The sequence below is a fragment of the Caenorhabditis briggsae genome, assembly GCF_000004555.2.
Source record: "Caenorhabditis briggsae complete genome, chrII, whole genome shotgun sequence".
Taxonomy (NCBI): Eukaryota; Metazoa; Nematoda; class Chromadorea; order Rhabditida; family Rhabditidae; genus Caenorhabditis; species Caenorhabditis briggsae.
This window is the reverse complement of record NC_013486.2, coordinates 374,491-390,760: the sequence shown is the minus strand read 5'-3', so window position 1 is coordinate 390,760 and position 16,270 is coordinate 374,491. Positions and strand designations below refer to the sequence as shown.

General features: G+C 37.5%; 4 protein-coding genes and 1 non-coding gene across 5 annotated transcripts; 1 reads left to right on the top strand and 4 right to left on the bottom strand.

The window, feature by feature from the left end:
- Window positions 1-2,503: 2,503 nt before the first annotated feature.
- On the top strand, window positions 2,504-5,222 carry CBG00975 (the record flags this gene model as incomplete). Its single annotated transcript, XM_002629695.1, has 8 exons — window positions 2,504-2,666; window positions 3,250-3,432; window positions 3,484-3,572; window positions 3,626-3,771; window positions 3,820-3,919; window positions 4,348-4,559; window positions 4,631-4,947; window positions 4,996-5,222. The coding sequence occupies 8 exons, from the start codon at window positions 2,504-2,506 to the stop codon at window positions 5,220-5,222; spliced, it is 1,437 nt and encodes a 478-aa protein (XP_002629741.1).
- An 856-nt stretch (window positions 5,223-6,078) lies between these two features.
- On the bottom strand, window positions 6,079-7,379 carry CBG00976 (the record flags this gene model as incomplete). Its single annotated transcript, XM_002629696.2, has 3 exons — window positions 6,079-6,398; window positions 6,446-6,642; window positions 7,210-7,379. 3 exons carry the CDS (start codon window positions 7,377-7,379, stop codon window positions 6,079-6,081), a joined length of 687 nt encoding a protein of 228 aa, XP_002629742.2.
- A 176-nt stretch (window positions 7,380-7,555) lies between these two features.
- Window positions 7,556-9,300, bottom strand: CBG00977 (the record flags this gene model as incomplete). The annotated part of the gene is made up of 3 exons (XM_045241666.1): window positions 7,556-7,861; window positions 7,951-8,339; window positions 9,291-9,300. The coding sequence occupies 3 exons, from the start codon at window positions 9,298-9,300 to the stop codon at window positions 7,556-7,558; spliced, it is 705 nt and encodes a 234-aa protein (XP_045091695.1).
- A 2,485-nt stretch (window positions 9,301-11,785) lies between these two features.
- CBG00978 lies at window positions 11,786-15,854 on the bottom strand (the record flags this gene model as incomplete). Its single annotated transcript, XM_002629698.1, has 7 exons — window positions 11,786-11,963; window positions 12,015-12,226; window positions 13,007-13,529; window positions 13,842-14,233; window positions 14,505-14,813; window positions 15,411-15,732; window positions 15,787-15,854. 7 exons carry the CDS (start codon window positions 15,852-15,854, stop codon window positions 11,786-11,788), a joined length of 2,004 nt encoding a protein of 667 aa, XP_002629744.1.
- CBG28850 lies at window positions 14,273-14,391 on the bottom strand. The gene is made up of 2 exons: window positions 14,353-14,391; window positions 14,273-14,319 (listed from the first exon to the last, which is right to left on the bottom strand). It is a non-coding gene (tRNA).
- Window positions 15,855-16,270: the final 416 nt, after the last annotated feature.

Here is a 16,270-nt window from a genome sequence, read left to right as displayed (position 1 = left end):
CTGTGAAAGATATGAAAAATGTGTCAACTGATAAAATGTTTGTGAAGTTATGATAAACAATTTATCAGTTGACAAATTTTTTATATCTTTGACAGGAATCGAGATAAATTGACTCAAAGTGAAGGGAATCTTCTATTACAGGTTTTACGGTGTTTACATTTGGAATCTGATTTTTAAAAAAGACTTGACGATACCTTCTATTCCATTACATGTGAACTTGAAGCATTCCGTAGTTTCTGCTGGACACTGAACGGGGCTGAACACTTTTTTGTCCCCTTCCACACACCATAAACTATCTGAAAATATAGATTAAGGCTGAAATTGATTTATAATTTCAGGGAATGTTCCATTTATGAAATAAACACATTTTTAAAAATAAGATTTTTTAAAGGTGGGGGGACAGGAGATTTTTCGTAGTTTTTTTGTAGCTAGAGTATGCATTCTACCGTCACTTTCTCTTTGCCCGCGTGGCTCAGTCGGTAGCGGCGCCGCACCCTCAATCATCTCCCTCACAAGTTCAACTCCTCGAGGGGCATCTTTGAACGGAATTTCGTGAACATTATTTTTTTCATGTCCCCCCACCTTTAACTAGAAAAATGGATTGCTAACTGTGTATGTCTGAAAGTTTTATTTAGAAAAATCTTATATGCAAATTTATATCAAAAACTTCGACCTAGACTATCTTGGTTCCTAAAAGATGTATAAAAAAGGTGTCCACTAGTGAAATGTGTAAAAGAAATTCAAAAAATTTTTTAGTTAAAAATAGTTTGGTATCTTTTTCAAGAATCGAGATAATTGTTTCTAAACTAAAGCATATTTTTTGATAGAACTCGGATTTTTTTCACCCCAAAAGTTAAAGTACTTTTTTTTGAAACATTCCTAAATTATCCGAAAAAATGAAAAAGTTTAACCAGATGTTTTAGATACCCAAAAGCCAGTTATCATATTCTCTCTTATTGGAGCCCACCCAAACCGTCTACTTTGAGCCAATTTATCTCGGCTCATGTATGAGATAGCAAGAATTTGTCAACTAATAAATTATTTGTCATATTATCACCTATATCTTATTAGTTGACCACTTTTCGAAATCTTTTGCGGGAAATGAGATATATAAGCTCAAAGTTGATGGACTGTGAGGCTTTCTATAGAGAATCGAGATGGCTGCCTTTAGGCGTTTCAAGTTTAAATCGTTTAATTTTAGAAAGTTACTTTTAAGTTTCATTCTGACTGTCACTAGAAAATATATCTCATGGCCTTATAAAAGTTCTCACAATGAATATCAGTAATAGAAAAAAAGGAAAAATAATTGTTGAGAAAACCAAAACTCACTAGGCGCCACATCCTGTCCATTCGCCGTAGGGGCTGATGGGATCAAAATCAAAATTAAAATATAAAAATTGACAGCATATATCAAAACCATGACAACTGCAGAAATATTGATAGGAATTTTGATAGAATTTAAAACAGTAACACAGGAAAACGAATTTGGCTCCTTCTACAAGTCGGCAAAGTCAACAGACTACTACTCTTTGGGAAGGGTATTAGTTCTTTTCCCTTCCTTCTCTACTTTACTCGTATCGTTTGTTCTGTTTGTGTGCACCTTTAGGTGCTCCTCACACAGTACACACTGGCTCCGCCCACTTTTTGGTAATGAGAGTTTGGAGTGGTAGCAATCGCTCTTATGTTTTGACAGTTTTCTTGCAATATGAGGAGGGCAAAGAGTAGTTGGGAGAGATGTAAATGCGCTCTATTGAGAAAGGAAGTTTTAAAAATCCAAAAGAAGTTATTATAGAACAAAACTACTCTCTGGTCCTCTAACCTTCAGCAGTAACTAGGGATAACTTTGACTAATTGTAACATTTGACTTTAAATAGACGGTAACTATCTGAAATGTTATGACCTCAATAATATGCCATGTTTATATTTGTTTTAAAGCTCTCCATGATAAAGGTTCAAAACAGAAAATTTCATTCAAATTGATCAAAGATCAATGAAGTTACAGAAAATTTTGTATGGAGGCTAGAGAGTCAGAGAAACCAGACACGCTGCGTCTCTGACTCTTCTTACTACCTCTTACTAGTTAGTAAAACCTAGTCTTGTTAATATTCATTTTGAAGGTCTCTTTCTCCTTGTTTTCAACATCTAGTTTTCGTCCCAGGCCGAGAAGAACTGACAAAGTTACAGTACGTTTCATGTTTCGAAAACTTTAAAATACCGCAAACCTAGTCATGTTTATAAATTGGAAGCTCTCTCTCTCTCCACATAACGAACGAAAGACGGCATATCGAATAAAGTACACCTACAGTATCCGAATCTCCTTCTGGATTTCTGAACATTCTTGACCTAGTCTGCCAATTATTAAACTAGTTTTTCTTTTATTTCAACTTTGAACCCGACCTTGACATATCTTGACACACACTGTTACAAAAAGATATTACACTCGTCATCCTTTCTTCTCTTTTCAAGACATTCACTTTCTTTTCACTGTCACACGACTATAACTATGAAACTTCTAGTTTCGTTATTTCCCTATTTCCTTTTTGTATTGATTATAGAGATTTTCGCCGAGGAAAACCAGAAGCTGATTGACGCCGTCGCTGGATTCTGTACGAGTCACGATGGTTATGATAGTGGATTTTGCCTGGATTATGCGAAATTGAGAAGAGGTAAAATAATGAGACTCCTGAATCCGAATTCCAAGGTTTTAAGATTTTTAAAAATTTTAAAGTTCCAGTTTTTGTGAACAATCGGATTTCTGGATCTAAATTTCAAGAATATAAAATTGTTATACTTCAAGATTTTGAGATTCTTAGGGTTCTAGGTTTTGATTCACACTTGAAAAACGGCCCTGTCCTATAGTTCCTTGTAGGACCAATTTTTTGAACCAACTGAATTGGATCCAATAGAAAAACTCAAAAACTACGAAAATATTATTTAGAATACTGTATCTTGTTTATGAGTAAAGCTGCAAGACCATAAAGGTGTGACTTTATAGCTCAGACGGTTTCTGGCTTGTAACTTTGTTCATAGATAAGGTACAGTTTTCCAAATAGTGTAATTTTGTAGTTCTTGAGCTCTTCTATCATTTCAAATTCAAATTCAGTTAGTCCAAATATATTGATTCTAAACGAAGGGGCTCGGCAGGGCCTGTTTCAAGCCGGATATAAACAATGAGATCCCTGAATCCGAACTTCGACATTTTAAGATTTTTAGCGTTTCAAGATTTTTATTATTTTTTCCAAATTTCAGAAAGAGCTCTACCGAATGCCACTGTAACCAGTCCTCAAGAAATAGCCAATAAGACGGCATCTGCTGAAAAACCGCCCCCTTTTAAGCAGGAACCAGGAGAAATCCTGTTCCAAGAGGGTAACAAAACTACAGTAGTCGATCCAACAGATACCACAGATCCAGATGAAGAGATTTCCGGCCTTAGTGGGTTTTTTTTCAAACTTTTTGTTAATTCAAATTAAAATTGGTTTTCAGCGCCCCAACAAATTCAAGCAGAGTTGCGGAAAATTATCCAGGAGGAGCTGGCAAAGAAAAATATTCAAAAGACGTCTCCAGATGATCCGGTGAGCCTTTGTATTCAAAATTAAAAAAGTTATCAATGGAGCGAACTTTGCAGGCGTGCAAGAATCTTCGTGACGAATATGATGAAGTTTGTTTCGCCACCCCACCACTTGCCGCTTTTCAAGAAACCCGAGAATTTTGTTTGGCGTTCGTGAAGAATTGTCAGAACTCTCTGTTGACTAATATTTTCACTAATGTTAAGTTAGTAGAGGAAATTTTAAAAAAATCGTTGAGTTTTGAAGTTTTCAGAAACTTCAAAATCGACTTCACAGCGTATTGTAAGAAGCATCGCGAGCGCTTCAGATACGTCTGTCCGGATCCATTGAGGTTTCAGAGTTTTGCTGAAAATGTGAGTTGCTTTTATTTTTGAATTGTTTTAGAGAAGTAGATACAATAGCGAAGATATGATTGTTCCAAGTTTCGGAGGCTAGAGACACCAGACGACAAGACACGCTGCGTGTCTTACCTCGCCAACTTAAAACGGCTATATCTCTGCTCGTAGACAAGCTAGACACATAGCTTTTGAACAGGTTTGAAAGAAATTTTTTTTATTTTCTTTCGAATCTACTTTTTGTAATGATTGAAAGTTTTTGAAAAAATTTTCAAGCTTTTTCTAGCTTGAAAAAAACTATGAATGAGAAGCCCGACTCAAGCTGAGCATTTCTCAAGAAAAATTATCTATCTAGCTCTTTTAGAAGCTCTCCCAGAAAAGTTTTGGAACGAGAATGATGTTGATATTCAACCAAAACAAAACCATTACAAATGACTTTTTTCTAGGCTGTCGACTTCTGCGTCCGCTATCAAGACCGCTGCCCGAAAGAGCCTGTGCCAGCGGAACCAGTGAAATTCCATAGAAAAGACGAGGGACACATTTACACCAGAGAAATCGAGTTCTGGTGTACGCGTACCAAACGAACCGCCTATAATTATTGCACCGAGCCGGATCTGCTGAAAGTTTACAAGTATGCAATGTTCTGTGGAATGTATAAGTATGCTTGTATTGATGTGTATAAGAGGGTCATTTATGGATGAAATTTAAGATTTTTGTTTTTTTTTCTAGCTCGGACTGTAAAAGTCTGAAATTTTCCTTTGAAAAAGTGGTTAGCAGTGCTGGCTCTATAACTTTTGAGCGATCCAGTTTTTTTGCTTCCCACGTTCTGCCACATGGTTTTAGCTCACAAAGCGACCAATCCTTAGAAAGCAGACTTATTCCCGTCTTCACAATGACCACTATCACTGTGACCGCCACCGATGAGGATCAGGAGACTCCGGCTCCACAGGAGCAACTTGTTCTTCGTCTTCGAGCTCAACCAGCTCAGCCAGCTCAGCGAGCTCCCCCAAGCCCGCCACATGTCACCTGGGCAGCGGATGTTGTTGGTAAGAGCTAATAAAAAATTTTCTTCTGAACGTTTCGAAACATTCCAGACAACGAGCACATGGGTCGTCTGAAATCCAACTGCTGTTGCATCTACGTGGCACCTCGCCGTTGGGACGATCCATCGACCTGGGAACCAGATGAGCACGAGACGGAGCACTGTAGAGGACACACTTTGCCGGAGAAGAAGAAGCCGAGAAAGGAAGATGAAGACGGGGATGAGGATAAGGAGAACAAGGCAGTGGAGAATCATGGGTGTGGATGTGACCATTGCTAAATGAGAAAGAGAAGAAGAAGGATATGACAAAAAAGAGAGAAAGAAAATGCAAATGGTCAAGATGTCTCTTCTCGTTAGCATAGCCATGTTTCAACTCGAATAAACATTTCTGATTTTATTTTTACTTTTTTTTATAAGTTGTTTTTATATTTGAAATTCCGTAAACACTCTAATAGAACGCCGTCCGAATCGTCAACTTTGAGCCCATGTTTCTCATTTTCTGTAAGAGATATCAAAAAGTAATTAACTAATAAAATGTTGCTGATATCATGATAAACATTTTGTTAGTTGACAAACTTTTGATATCTTTTAATAGAAGTGAGATATAGGCTTAAAGTGGACGGTCCGGGTGGCGTTCTATTAGAGTGTTTATCATCAATCTGTGAAAGATCCTCCTTCATTGTTATTTTGACCTTGTTTATCTAGTTCCCTGGTAAAGATATGAAAACTCTGTCAACTAATAAACTTTTTATCATAATAGTTCAAACACTTTATCAGTTGACTACTTTTTGGTATCATTTACAGGAACTGAGATACCGTAAACCTATAGAAGGGCCCCATATTGCCAAGGGCCCCAGATTGCCAAGTTGCCAACTGATTTCGGCTCCCATGCAAGATATCAAAAAATTGTCAATTAATAAAATGTTTTTGATAATATGATAAACAACTTATCAGCTGACAACTTTTTTATATCTTTTACAGGAACCGAGATAAATTGGCTCAAAGTTCTAGTACAGGTTTTACGGTAAATTTGTTGAAGCAATCTCACAATTTCAATTTTTTTTTGTATCTGTGACACAGTTTATTGAAAAAAACGTTTCAAAAAAGTCTACAACACTAAACTAGATCAAAAAAACTACTTCCCGATTCCAAGACCACTGGAAACTCCTATCGGCCCAACGCCAGGCACACCGACACCAACTCCACTGCTGATTCCGAAAAGTCCCCCATTTCCAAGACCAAGTCCTCCAAGACCGCTACCAGTCGCTGGAGCAGGAGCAGGTCTAACTGTCGTGGTTCGGCTCACAAACTTGCTCTCCCACTTCTCATCATCCTCCCAATCCTTGTCTTCAGTTTTGGAACTTTTCGCTGCGTCCACTTCTTCAGAGCTCGGAGGAAGTGGGAATTCATCGTCATCGTCTGATGGTTTCTTCTTTTTGTGGTGGTGGAGGGATTCTAAAAAAGAGTAAATCAAAAATATGAAATTTTGATGTTCCTCTTACCATTATCCACTACACTGGTGTCCTCTTCTGAAAAATGAAACTTCTTCTTCTTCTTTTTGCTTTTCTTCTTGTTCTTCCTCCTCTTTTTCATTCCACACTCTGATCCATGACTATCTTCCTCTTCACATCCTCCAGGACAGAGTCCTTGGCAACCGTACCCGTGCTGGTAGTATATATTGTATGGCTCGGTGTAGGGTCTGGAAAATTTTGTAGGTTTTCAGGATTTTTTTTTTAAATTTCTCTCTTTTTTCTATCTCTAATTTATCCTGAAATAATTTACCGTACACCTTTAATAGAAGTGCCTCCCACACTGCCCAGTTTGAGCTCAATTATCTCGATTCCTATGCAAGATATCAAAAATTGGTAAACTAACCAAAACGCTGATGATAATATGAAAAATATTTTATCAGTTAACAAATTTTTATTTGCCTGACAGGAACCGAGAAAAATTAGCTCAAAGTTAAACGTTTCTTCCTATTGCTCTAATATAAGCCCACCATATAGTCCACTTTGAGCTCAATTATCTCGTTTCCTATATTGAAAATTGGTAACTCACAAAAATGTTTATCACATTATCATTAACATTTCATACGTTGACAAAATTTTGGTATCTCTCACAGAAATCGAAATAATTGAGCTCGAAATGCATGAATAGGGTGATATTCTATGAATGAGAGCCTCTCTCTCTCTCTCTCTCTTTCTCTCTCTCCCTCTCTCTCTCTCTCTCCCTCTCTCTCTCTTTTTGTCTCAAATCAAACACTCACTGGCACAAACTCTGACAATTACAGCCTTGATATAGACTTGGTTGATTACAGGCGTACCCTGTCATTGATCCATAGAAGGCTAGAAATTCGTTTTTGAAATCCTCGAAAAATGAAAACTCACTACTGGAAACTTCTAGAACAATAGCTGTTAGCACAATAATTTTCAACATTTTCCAATTGTGTGGTTTGAATGGTCACTACTGTTTTTATACTTTTTTTAGGTCATTAATTTCAGAAGGTCAAAACAAGGAATACTAGAATAAGAGGAGGAAACTATGCGAGATCAATCAAATTGTGTAGGAAACAAAAAGAATGTAAAAACAAGAAACAAGAAAGTAAAAAAGAATTATTTTCCAATTCCCAGACCACTGGAGATTCCAATCGGACCAACACCAGGAACACCGACACCAACTCCACTGCTGATTCCAAATAATCCTCCGTTTCCAAGACCAAGTCCTCCAAGACCACCTCCTGCTGGTTGTACTGGTTGTGGTTGGGGCTGAACAACTCGTGGTGGTGGCATTGTGGATGTTCTGCGACGGTGAGCTTCGGCAATTTCTTCGCTTGTGATTTCTGGGAACTCCTCGGAGTCTAGTTTCTCTTCTGCTTTGGTGTTAGTTCTGTCGGTCACAAACTTCTTCTCCCAGAGATCCTGGAAAGTATAGGTTTCCGTATTTTTGAAAACAAAATGGAAATTGCGATTTCGGTAATAAATTTGAGATGAGAAAGTTCGCGTCATACCTCATTCTCCCAACCATCATCTCCTCCAGTAGACCCTCTTGATCCTGCTCCAGCACCTCCAGAAGAAGTAACTCTCGTTGTTTCCTTCTCCTCAATAAATCCTTGTTCCTCACTCTCCAATCTTGAAACTTTGCTCTTTCTTGTTGGCGGTGGTGGTGGGATATCTCCATCCTCATCAGAATCAAAACGGAACTTGCGACGTGGCTTTTTGTGATGCTTTCGGTGTGGTCGACGACGTCTGGGGTAGTATCCTCCACCGCCGGAACATCCATTGGAGTATCCGCAGGGGCTGTATTGTGGCTGTTGCATGTAGCTACTGCAGAAGGATGGACAATTGCATTGAGAGTAGAGTTGGGGTTGGTTGCAAGCGTAACCACTCATGGTCCATGCTGTAAATTATATCCCATAATATGAGGACCGTAAAACCTCTAATACAAGAGCCCTTAACTTTCAACTTTCAGCTCAAACTTGACGGTGTGGGGGCACTTGTATTACAGGTTTTACAGGCATGTTTTTGATTCTAGTTTTGGAAATCTGGATTTATCTAGATTTTTTACATACTATCAGAAAATGTCACAATGCAGTCCAAGTTGCCCAAATCACAAAAAAGACCTAATTTATCTCGATTGTATTAGCTAAAATTTCAGATCAACCTAATCATTTTTTGGGTCAATACAACTTTGACATTTTTCAACTAAAACTGACAGTTTATTTTTGAATTCTCACTTGAAACTGCCTCGCAATTTTACCGTTAAACCTGTAATAGAAGGGCTCCCTCACTGCAAACTTTGACCTAATTTAACTCGGTTACTGTAAGAAATATGAAAAATGTGTCAACTGATAAAATGTTTCGGATGTTATAAAAAATAATTTATCACTTGTAACATTTCTTGTGTCTTAAACAGGAACCGAGATAAATTACCTCAAAGTTAAATGTTAGAGGGCCCAAACATTTTGTTCAAACGGACCAATGGCGGTCCAGGAAGTCCTGGACCCATAATTCCGTTCAAATCCAATATTTTCCATTATATAGAACACGATCTGACAATTCCAAATCAATTTTTAGATTTCAAAAATATTGACTTTGAAGCGAGTTATGGTCATTTCGGATTTGGAAAATTTTGGCCTAATTTTGGTTTTCTAGGCCACAAAACTGAAGTATGTTATAACTCGCTTCAGAATCAATATTCCTGAAATCTGAAAATAGTTTTGGAACTTTCAAAGTGTGCTCTTTGAAACCATATCTAACACGGCCTAGTTCTTCAAATATTTTCCAACAAAAAAAAGTCACTCACTTGCCGCAACCGCACCAATAATCGAAGCAAGTAATAATAACTTACAAACAGACATTTTGTCTCAAAAAATGAAGTCATCACCCTCATTTCGATCTTCTTTTATGCGGAAAAACAGTGTAAAAATATCTCGTTGTGTCCATTGTCTTTTCGAATTGACAAGGGTCATTTCTATAAAAGAAATCATTCATTGTTTAATCACTGATAGCAGATTTAGAGGTCACTTCTTGCCAAAGAAGAGAGAAATAAGAAATGGACAACAGCAAAAAATGATTATTCGTGTAAAGAACAACACAAAAAGAAAAGACTGATCATTGGTTCCGCTTTCCGTTGAGACTGTTGAGGACGCATATTTTGATTCTGTATGATTTTTTAACTGATAAACTATTTTTAATATTATCACCAACATTTTATCAGTTGACACATTTTTCATGTCTCTTACAGTAATCGAGATAAATTAGGTCAACGTTGGCAGTGGTTTTACGGTAACATCCCGACTCACACGGGAAGTACCCGAAATGAATCCTCGCTTTTTCTTAGATATTGGTTGCAAAAAATGTTTTCTCTCTGGACTAGCACAAAACGGATAATATATAAGCAGGTTGAGCAGAATGGCAAAACTTTTTCTGATTTTTCCTAAAAAGTGGATCAAGTCCATTAAAAAATCATAACTTTTTAAAGATTAAAGAATAGACTATAAACTAAACTGCATTTTGTAGAACGGATTACAGGCTACAAAAACTTGATTACACCTTTATTCTATCTTTGCAAAGAACATTACTATGATAGAAAATGTCCGAACGGTCCGATCGTGTGAAATCAAAAAATGTCGATTTTCGAAAAAAACGTATTTTGGAGACCATGCCTATTCGATTCCTTCCATGTCATAATGCACAACTATAGTCTCAAATATATAGCTCACCGTTCATTTAAGAGAGATTTTTGAAAGAACAATTTTTAAAAAATCAATTCCATGTACCCCTATACATGCTCACTTTTAACATGTTCAATTTTTTTTCGAGAATTTTGACTTCTTGATCACGATTTGATCATTTTCTCTTACAAAAAAACTAAACTAAATGAATCTTTCATTCTTAGAGCTTTTTAGTGGTATATGGAAAAATGAGTTGAAAAAGCACCATGTATAGGGGTACATGGAATCGAGTTTAAAAATATTATTTTTTGAAAAATCTCTCTTAAATGGACGGTGAGCTATGTATTTGAGATCATAGTTGTGCATTATGATATGGAAGGAATCGAATATACATGGTCTCCAAAATACGTTTTTTTTTCGAAAATCGACATTTTTTGCTTTCATACGATCGGACCATTCCGACATTTCCCATCCTAGTAAATTTCTTTGCAAAGATAGAATAAAGGTGTAATCAAGTTTTTGTAACCTGTAATCCGTTCTACAAAATGCAGTTTAGTTTATAGTCTTATCTTTAATCTGTAAAAAGTTATGATTTTTTTAATGGACTTTATCCACTTTTTATGAAAAATCAGAAAAGGTTTTGCCATTCTGCTCAACCTGCTTATGGGCACCTTATATTATCCGTTTTGTGCTAGTCCAGAGAGAAAATATTTTTTGCCACCAATATCTAAGAAAAGCGAGGATTCATTTCGGCTACTTCCCGTGTCAGTTTCAGCTAATTGAGAATTCAAAAATGAACGGGCCTTTGCCTTCGCGGGCGCTGTCACAGTCAGCAAAAACGTAACATTTCAGACTTTCGCATCGTTCGAGCTACTTTCGCAATTAAGTTCGGTTTTTTCGATGAAGAACAGATTCTAGAGATGCTAGCGATCATTTTCATACCAATAAACGTGAATTTTGTCCAGAAGATCCCACTAAATTCACAGAAACAAGTTTCGTTTACTACCGTAGTGTTTTTGTGGCAAGGCCTCGAAAATTGACCGGGAAGCCGCCCGCGAAATTTTTCAGGTCCCACTTTTTTACACTCGACACTAAATTAGATATGTTAGAACTCGACAAGTGCTACAAAATGATAGTAATTGACCTTTCGAAAATCAGTCATTTCGCAATGGTTAAAAAATAATAATTTGAACTATCCTTGAAATCAAATTTTCACATACTCATCACAAAAAAGACTTTTCTGAAATCAAAAAAAAATATTTGATATAAAAATATTCTAAATTTAATTTTAAGATGCGGATCTAAATTCCAGATTTGAATCTCTTTTCTTTCAAAAGTTATGAGCAAATTTCTGAAACAAAATTTTGAGGAATTTCGCAAAGAAAGCTTGGAACATTTGGCGGCAAAAATAAGTAGATCAAAAAACTTTTCTCGAGCATGTCTAAAGATCTCAAAAAAAGGTTTTTTCACAAATATAAAAACGTTCTACATTCAATTTTAAGGTACTGGTCCAAATTTCAGACGAAGATTCTTTCCTTTCGAAATTATGATTAAAAAACCAAGACTCAGTCTTCGGAACCACTATTGAAAGATAAGCTCCAAACCAAAAAAAGAATATTTATTAATCGAAAAATTAATTTTACTCTATTCGAAAAAAAAAAAGTTCATATCATTTTTTGCCTTCCGTCGAACTTGACTTGGTGACCGATTTCGACGACACTGACGTAGCTGAAGACGATGAAGCCGGAATAGCAGTCGCTTTTCTCGGAATTTTTGAAATTCCCACAATGTAGTCAAAAGTCGCAAAGTCGCGGTTTTTAGATTTGTCCGAATGTGGGCGTAGTTTTCTGAAATTTTTTAGTTTTCAGGAAACTTGGGAAAAGTAAAACGGAAAAAACCGATTGTAAGTTTGCAACTGGTATTCATAAACACATTCTGGAACTATCGAAATGTCCGGCTTCTTCAAAAGTTTCTGAACTTTTTCCACAGCTGGTTTCTGCGGAAAAGACCACGTAACCCGTTTTCCGGATGGTGGCTCATCCTCTAAAGAAGATTTCGGCTCGACATCTTTTTTCAATTGTCGACGTTTTGGATCTGGATCTTCCTGAAACTGAAATATAAATGTTTCCAGTTGTATTCGGACAGTTTCTTTTTTCGAATTTCCAAAATGGGAACATTTTTGACATAATTTTTTCAAAATAGTTCCAAAGTAGTGTGTGTTTTTCAAAGGATATTCTTCGATGGCCTGATATTGACGTGGTGTGTTTCCTAGGTCATTACCACGGTGGCCTAAAAATCAACTTGCAAAAGTTAGGCCACCATGTAAAAATGACAAAAAAACTGAGAATACAATGTCAGCAACGAAATTGCTTATAAATGACCTGATATTTATCTGGTGTGTTTTCTAGGTCATTTACCATGGTGACCTAGAAAACTCAACTTGAAAAAGTTAGGCCACGGCGTAAAAATTACCTAGAAACCCTACAAGGTACATATAAAGTCATTTTTAACCTGGCGGCCTAGAAAACTCAACTTGAAAAGTTTGGCCTCCTTGCTAAAATGATCTGGGAAACCCATCAGGTGAATACTTGGTTATTTCTAGGCTATAAAAGCTGGTGGCCTAGAAAACTCAACTTGGAAAAGTTAGGCCACCATGTTAAAGTGACCTAGAAAACACCATAGACATTTCTAGGTCATAAAAGTTGGTGGCCTAGATATCTCAACTTCAAAAAGTTAGGCCACCATGTAAAAATTGGCCTAGAAAAAACCTTTGGGGAATATTAGGACATTTCTAGATCATACAATACAAGTTGGTGGCCTAGAAAAACCCAACTTGAAAAAGCTAGGCCACCATGTTAAAAGACCTAAAAACCGAAAAAAGAATTCTGACCTTCTTCTGCTGTTCATCCCAAATCAACTTCTCCACTTCAAACATCATAGTGGCATGAAAAGTGTTTGCCGTCACTCTCTTCAACTCATTCTCCTTGGCCTTATCCTTTGCCGCCCGATCCTTTTCCGGAACTCTCGCCGAATCATCATCCTCTATCCCAATCGACTTATCCACCATTTTCAGCAATTTCCAATTTTGAGTCTTCGGATCATTAAAGGGAATTTGTCGATTCTGTTTCGGCAAAATTTCAGTTGGACATTTCAAATACATTTGCTTCAATGGTTTGTGCAGCTGGATTCGAACTTTTGGAATCGACTCATCTCCTGGTTGGCGGGTTAACCAAAACGGACGGTTGTTAACGAAAATGTCATCCTTGCTGGTTGCCAAATTGGTCTTGACACGAGTGACGTAGTCGTTAACCGGATAACTACTGAACCATTTTTTGATGTCTGGTTTAAAATCCAACTCGTTTCTTTTATCGTACTCAGGAGGGACATAGGACTTGGCGAGCATTTCAGTGGTTCTGGAATTTATAGGATTACTGTAAAACCTGTAATAAAAGGGCACCTTAACTTTGAATCCATATATCGCCCCTCTGAGCCCACCCGAACCCTCAACTTTGAGCTTAATTATCTCGGCTTCCATGCAAGATATCGAAAATATGTCAACTGACAAAAAAAATTGGATTTTATGATAAACAATTTATGAGTTGATAAAATGTTTGTCGTATAATCATCAAAATTTTATCAGTTGACAGATTTTTGACATCTACCACGGGAACCTAGATAAATTGGCTCAAGGTTTAAAGTTAGGGGACCAATTTGTTTTCACTTACGGATCAGCAACACAATCGGATTTGCGTCCCCAGAACTTTGTTTTTCTATAGACACTCTTCAGAAAACCATTTTTTCTCTTCTTCTTTTGAGTGTCGAAACGTTGAGATGTTTGTGCACTGCTAGCTGTTTTGGGCTTCATTCCAGCAGACCCTTGATCCCTTTTCATTGTTATTGAAACTTGAAGAGGCGGGGTTTGAGCAATTGGAGTCCCAGTGGTTGGCGGAGTTGGTGGAACCACCGGTGGGGTCGGGGGAACAGGCGGTTTTCGAACCTTCTCATCTGTCGATTTTTCTGGACCACCACAATTATTTATCAACCGATCTGGCTTATTATCCGGAGAAGAACTGATGTTTGGAGGATCTTGCGATGGAGTTGGTTGTTGGATGGACTTCTGAAATTGTCAAACTTCGAAAAAAAAACCAAAAAATTCTGCACGAAGTGGGATTCGAACCCACGCACCCATACGAGTACCAGAACACCCAGAAGACCTCGAACTCGAGGTAAGCTCTCGCTTGAGTCTGGCGCCTTAGACCACTCGGCCATCCGTGCTACGAAAGAAACAGAAGGGGAGGTCGTAGGGAAAAGAGGGAAACAGGAGAGGAGGAAGGCGACGCGTGAGAGGAAAAGAAGAGTATGTGCATTAAAGAATTCCTTTCACTTACCACCACATTATTGTTGTTGGTCTTTATTTGAATCTTCTTGGTTGTCACTTTTCTGGATTTTCTCAAACTTTGCCTCCCGCCCCCTCCTCCTTCTTCAGAAAATATGTTCTCAGCAGATGACCGTTTCGAAATACGTCTTTTGGTGTCCACTTTTTTGTTCCTGTCACTTTCCGTTCCCCTTTTTCGATGCTCGCTCCGCGCACTTTGATTTTCTTTGCCTTTTGGGTTGGCTTGTGATTTTTCAGGACGGATCGGTTTTTCTAGAACCAGTGAAGGTTTTTCAGGGACTGGCTGTTTCAGATTGTCTTCCTGGAAACACCTCGTTTATTCCATACTATCAACTTTGAGCTCAATTATCTCGATATCTAGGAAAGATATGAAAAAAGTGTCAATTGATAAATTGTTTATCATGATGTCATTAGTATTTTATTGGTTGACCGCTTTTTGATATTTTTTACAGGAATCGAGATAACTTACCTCAAATATGAGATATTTTTTGGTAATTTAGATTTTTCAGTGATAAGTAATGGCTCTTAAAAATGTAACTCAAAATTGTCGAAATGTTTTGAAAATCCCAGAAAATATAAAACAGAAATATAGCTTCATTTTTGTAGTTGACAACTTTTTTTTTAAAAAGTCTCTAGAAAAAGATATACGGCTTGAAAACCACAGAGTGCCAGAACATGTAGAAACAGTTCTGTCACTTTGCTGTACTTGGTCTTTGAGCTCAATTATCTCGGCTCTTTTAATAGATTGCAAAAATTTGAAAACTACAAAAATGTAGGTGATATTATAATCAACATTTTATCAGTTGACACGTTCTTGATATCTCGCATAGGATCAGAGATAATTGATCTGTAACTCGACACTATAAGGAACCTTCTATTGAAGCTTTCCAAATCTTACCACAATTAACTGATCCGGTGGTTGTTGATCTTGAGTCTCATCTACCTCCTCTTCCGGCTCTTGACATCTATCCACGTTCCATTGCTCCGCCCCCAATTCTTCTTCGTCCTCCAAAAACTTGTCCGTCGGACACTGCGGTATCCCTTCCTCATCCTCCCGATCCGTCCATTTTTGATCTATTTTGTCGTTGGACTTTTTCTTTCGAACTAGTCTTTGAGACGGAAACTTTGGCATCAGAACTGGCGGCAACTCGTTTTTTTTCCTCTCGCGAGCTGAATCCTTCGTCCGGCGGCGATTCGAATTCCTATTCAGTTTGTTGTCCCTGAGAATCGTTTTGTAAGTCAATTTTAAAAATTGAAAGAATCTAAAAACGCACTCTCTTTTGGCCTGATTCTGCCGATCGCTGTCAGTTTTCTTTACATTATCTTTGCTATCAGAATCCATTCGTTTGGCTTCTTTTTGTCTGCTGTTTTCAATTTGGCTTCCGCTTTGTGTAGCAATGTCGCTTTATTGGCAATATATCACCAATGGTATATCGAGCGAAATAAGAAAATGAGCATGTCTGTGCGCTGGAAGAGTCTCATGACAAAAAAGCCACCGAAATGTAGATGGAACTCATCAAAACGTGGAGGTCAAGACTTTTTTCTGGGTAATTGGATCTCAAGAACAAAATCTAGGTCATCCTGGGACTTGCATGGGACCGGAGGGCTGGAAAAAAGAGCTCAAGGAGCTTTTTGTTTGTTGGAAAATGTGCATTTAGAAAAGTTATTTTTTCAGGGCGACGACAGTAACAATCACATTCAAGAATCAGTTCAGTTTTTTTCAGAATATTCTAGACGTCTTCTGAAGATTCTAGAAGG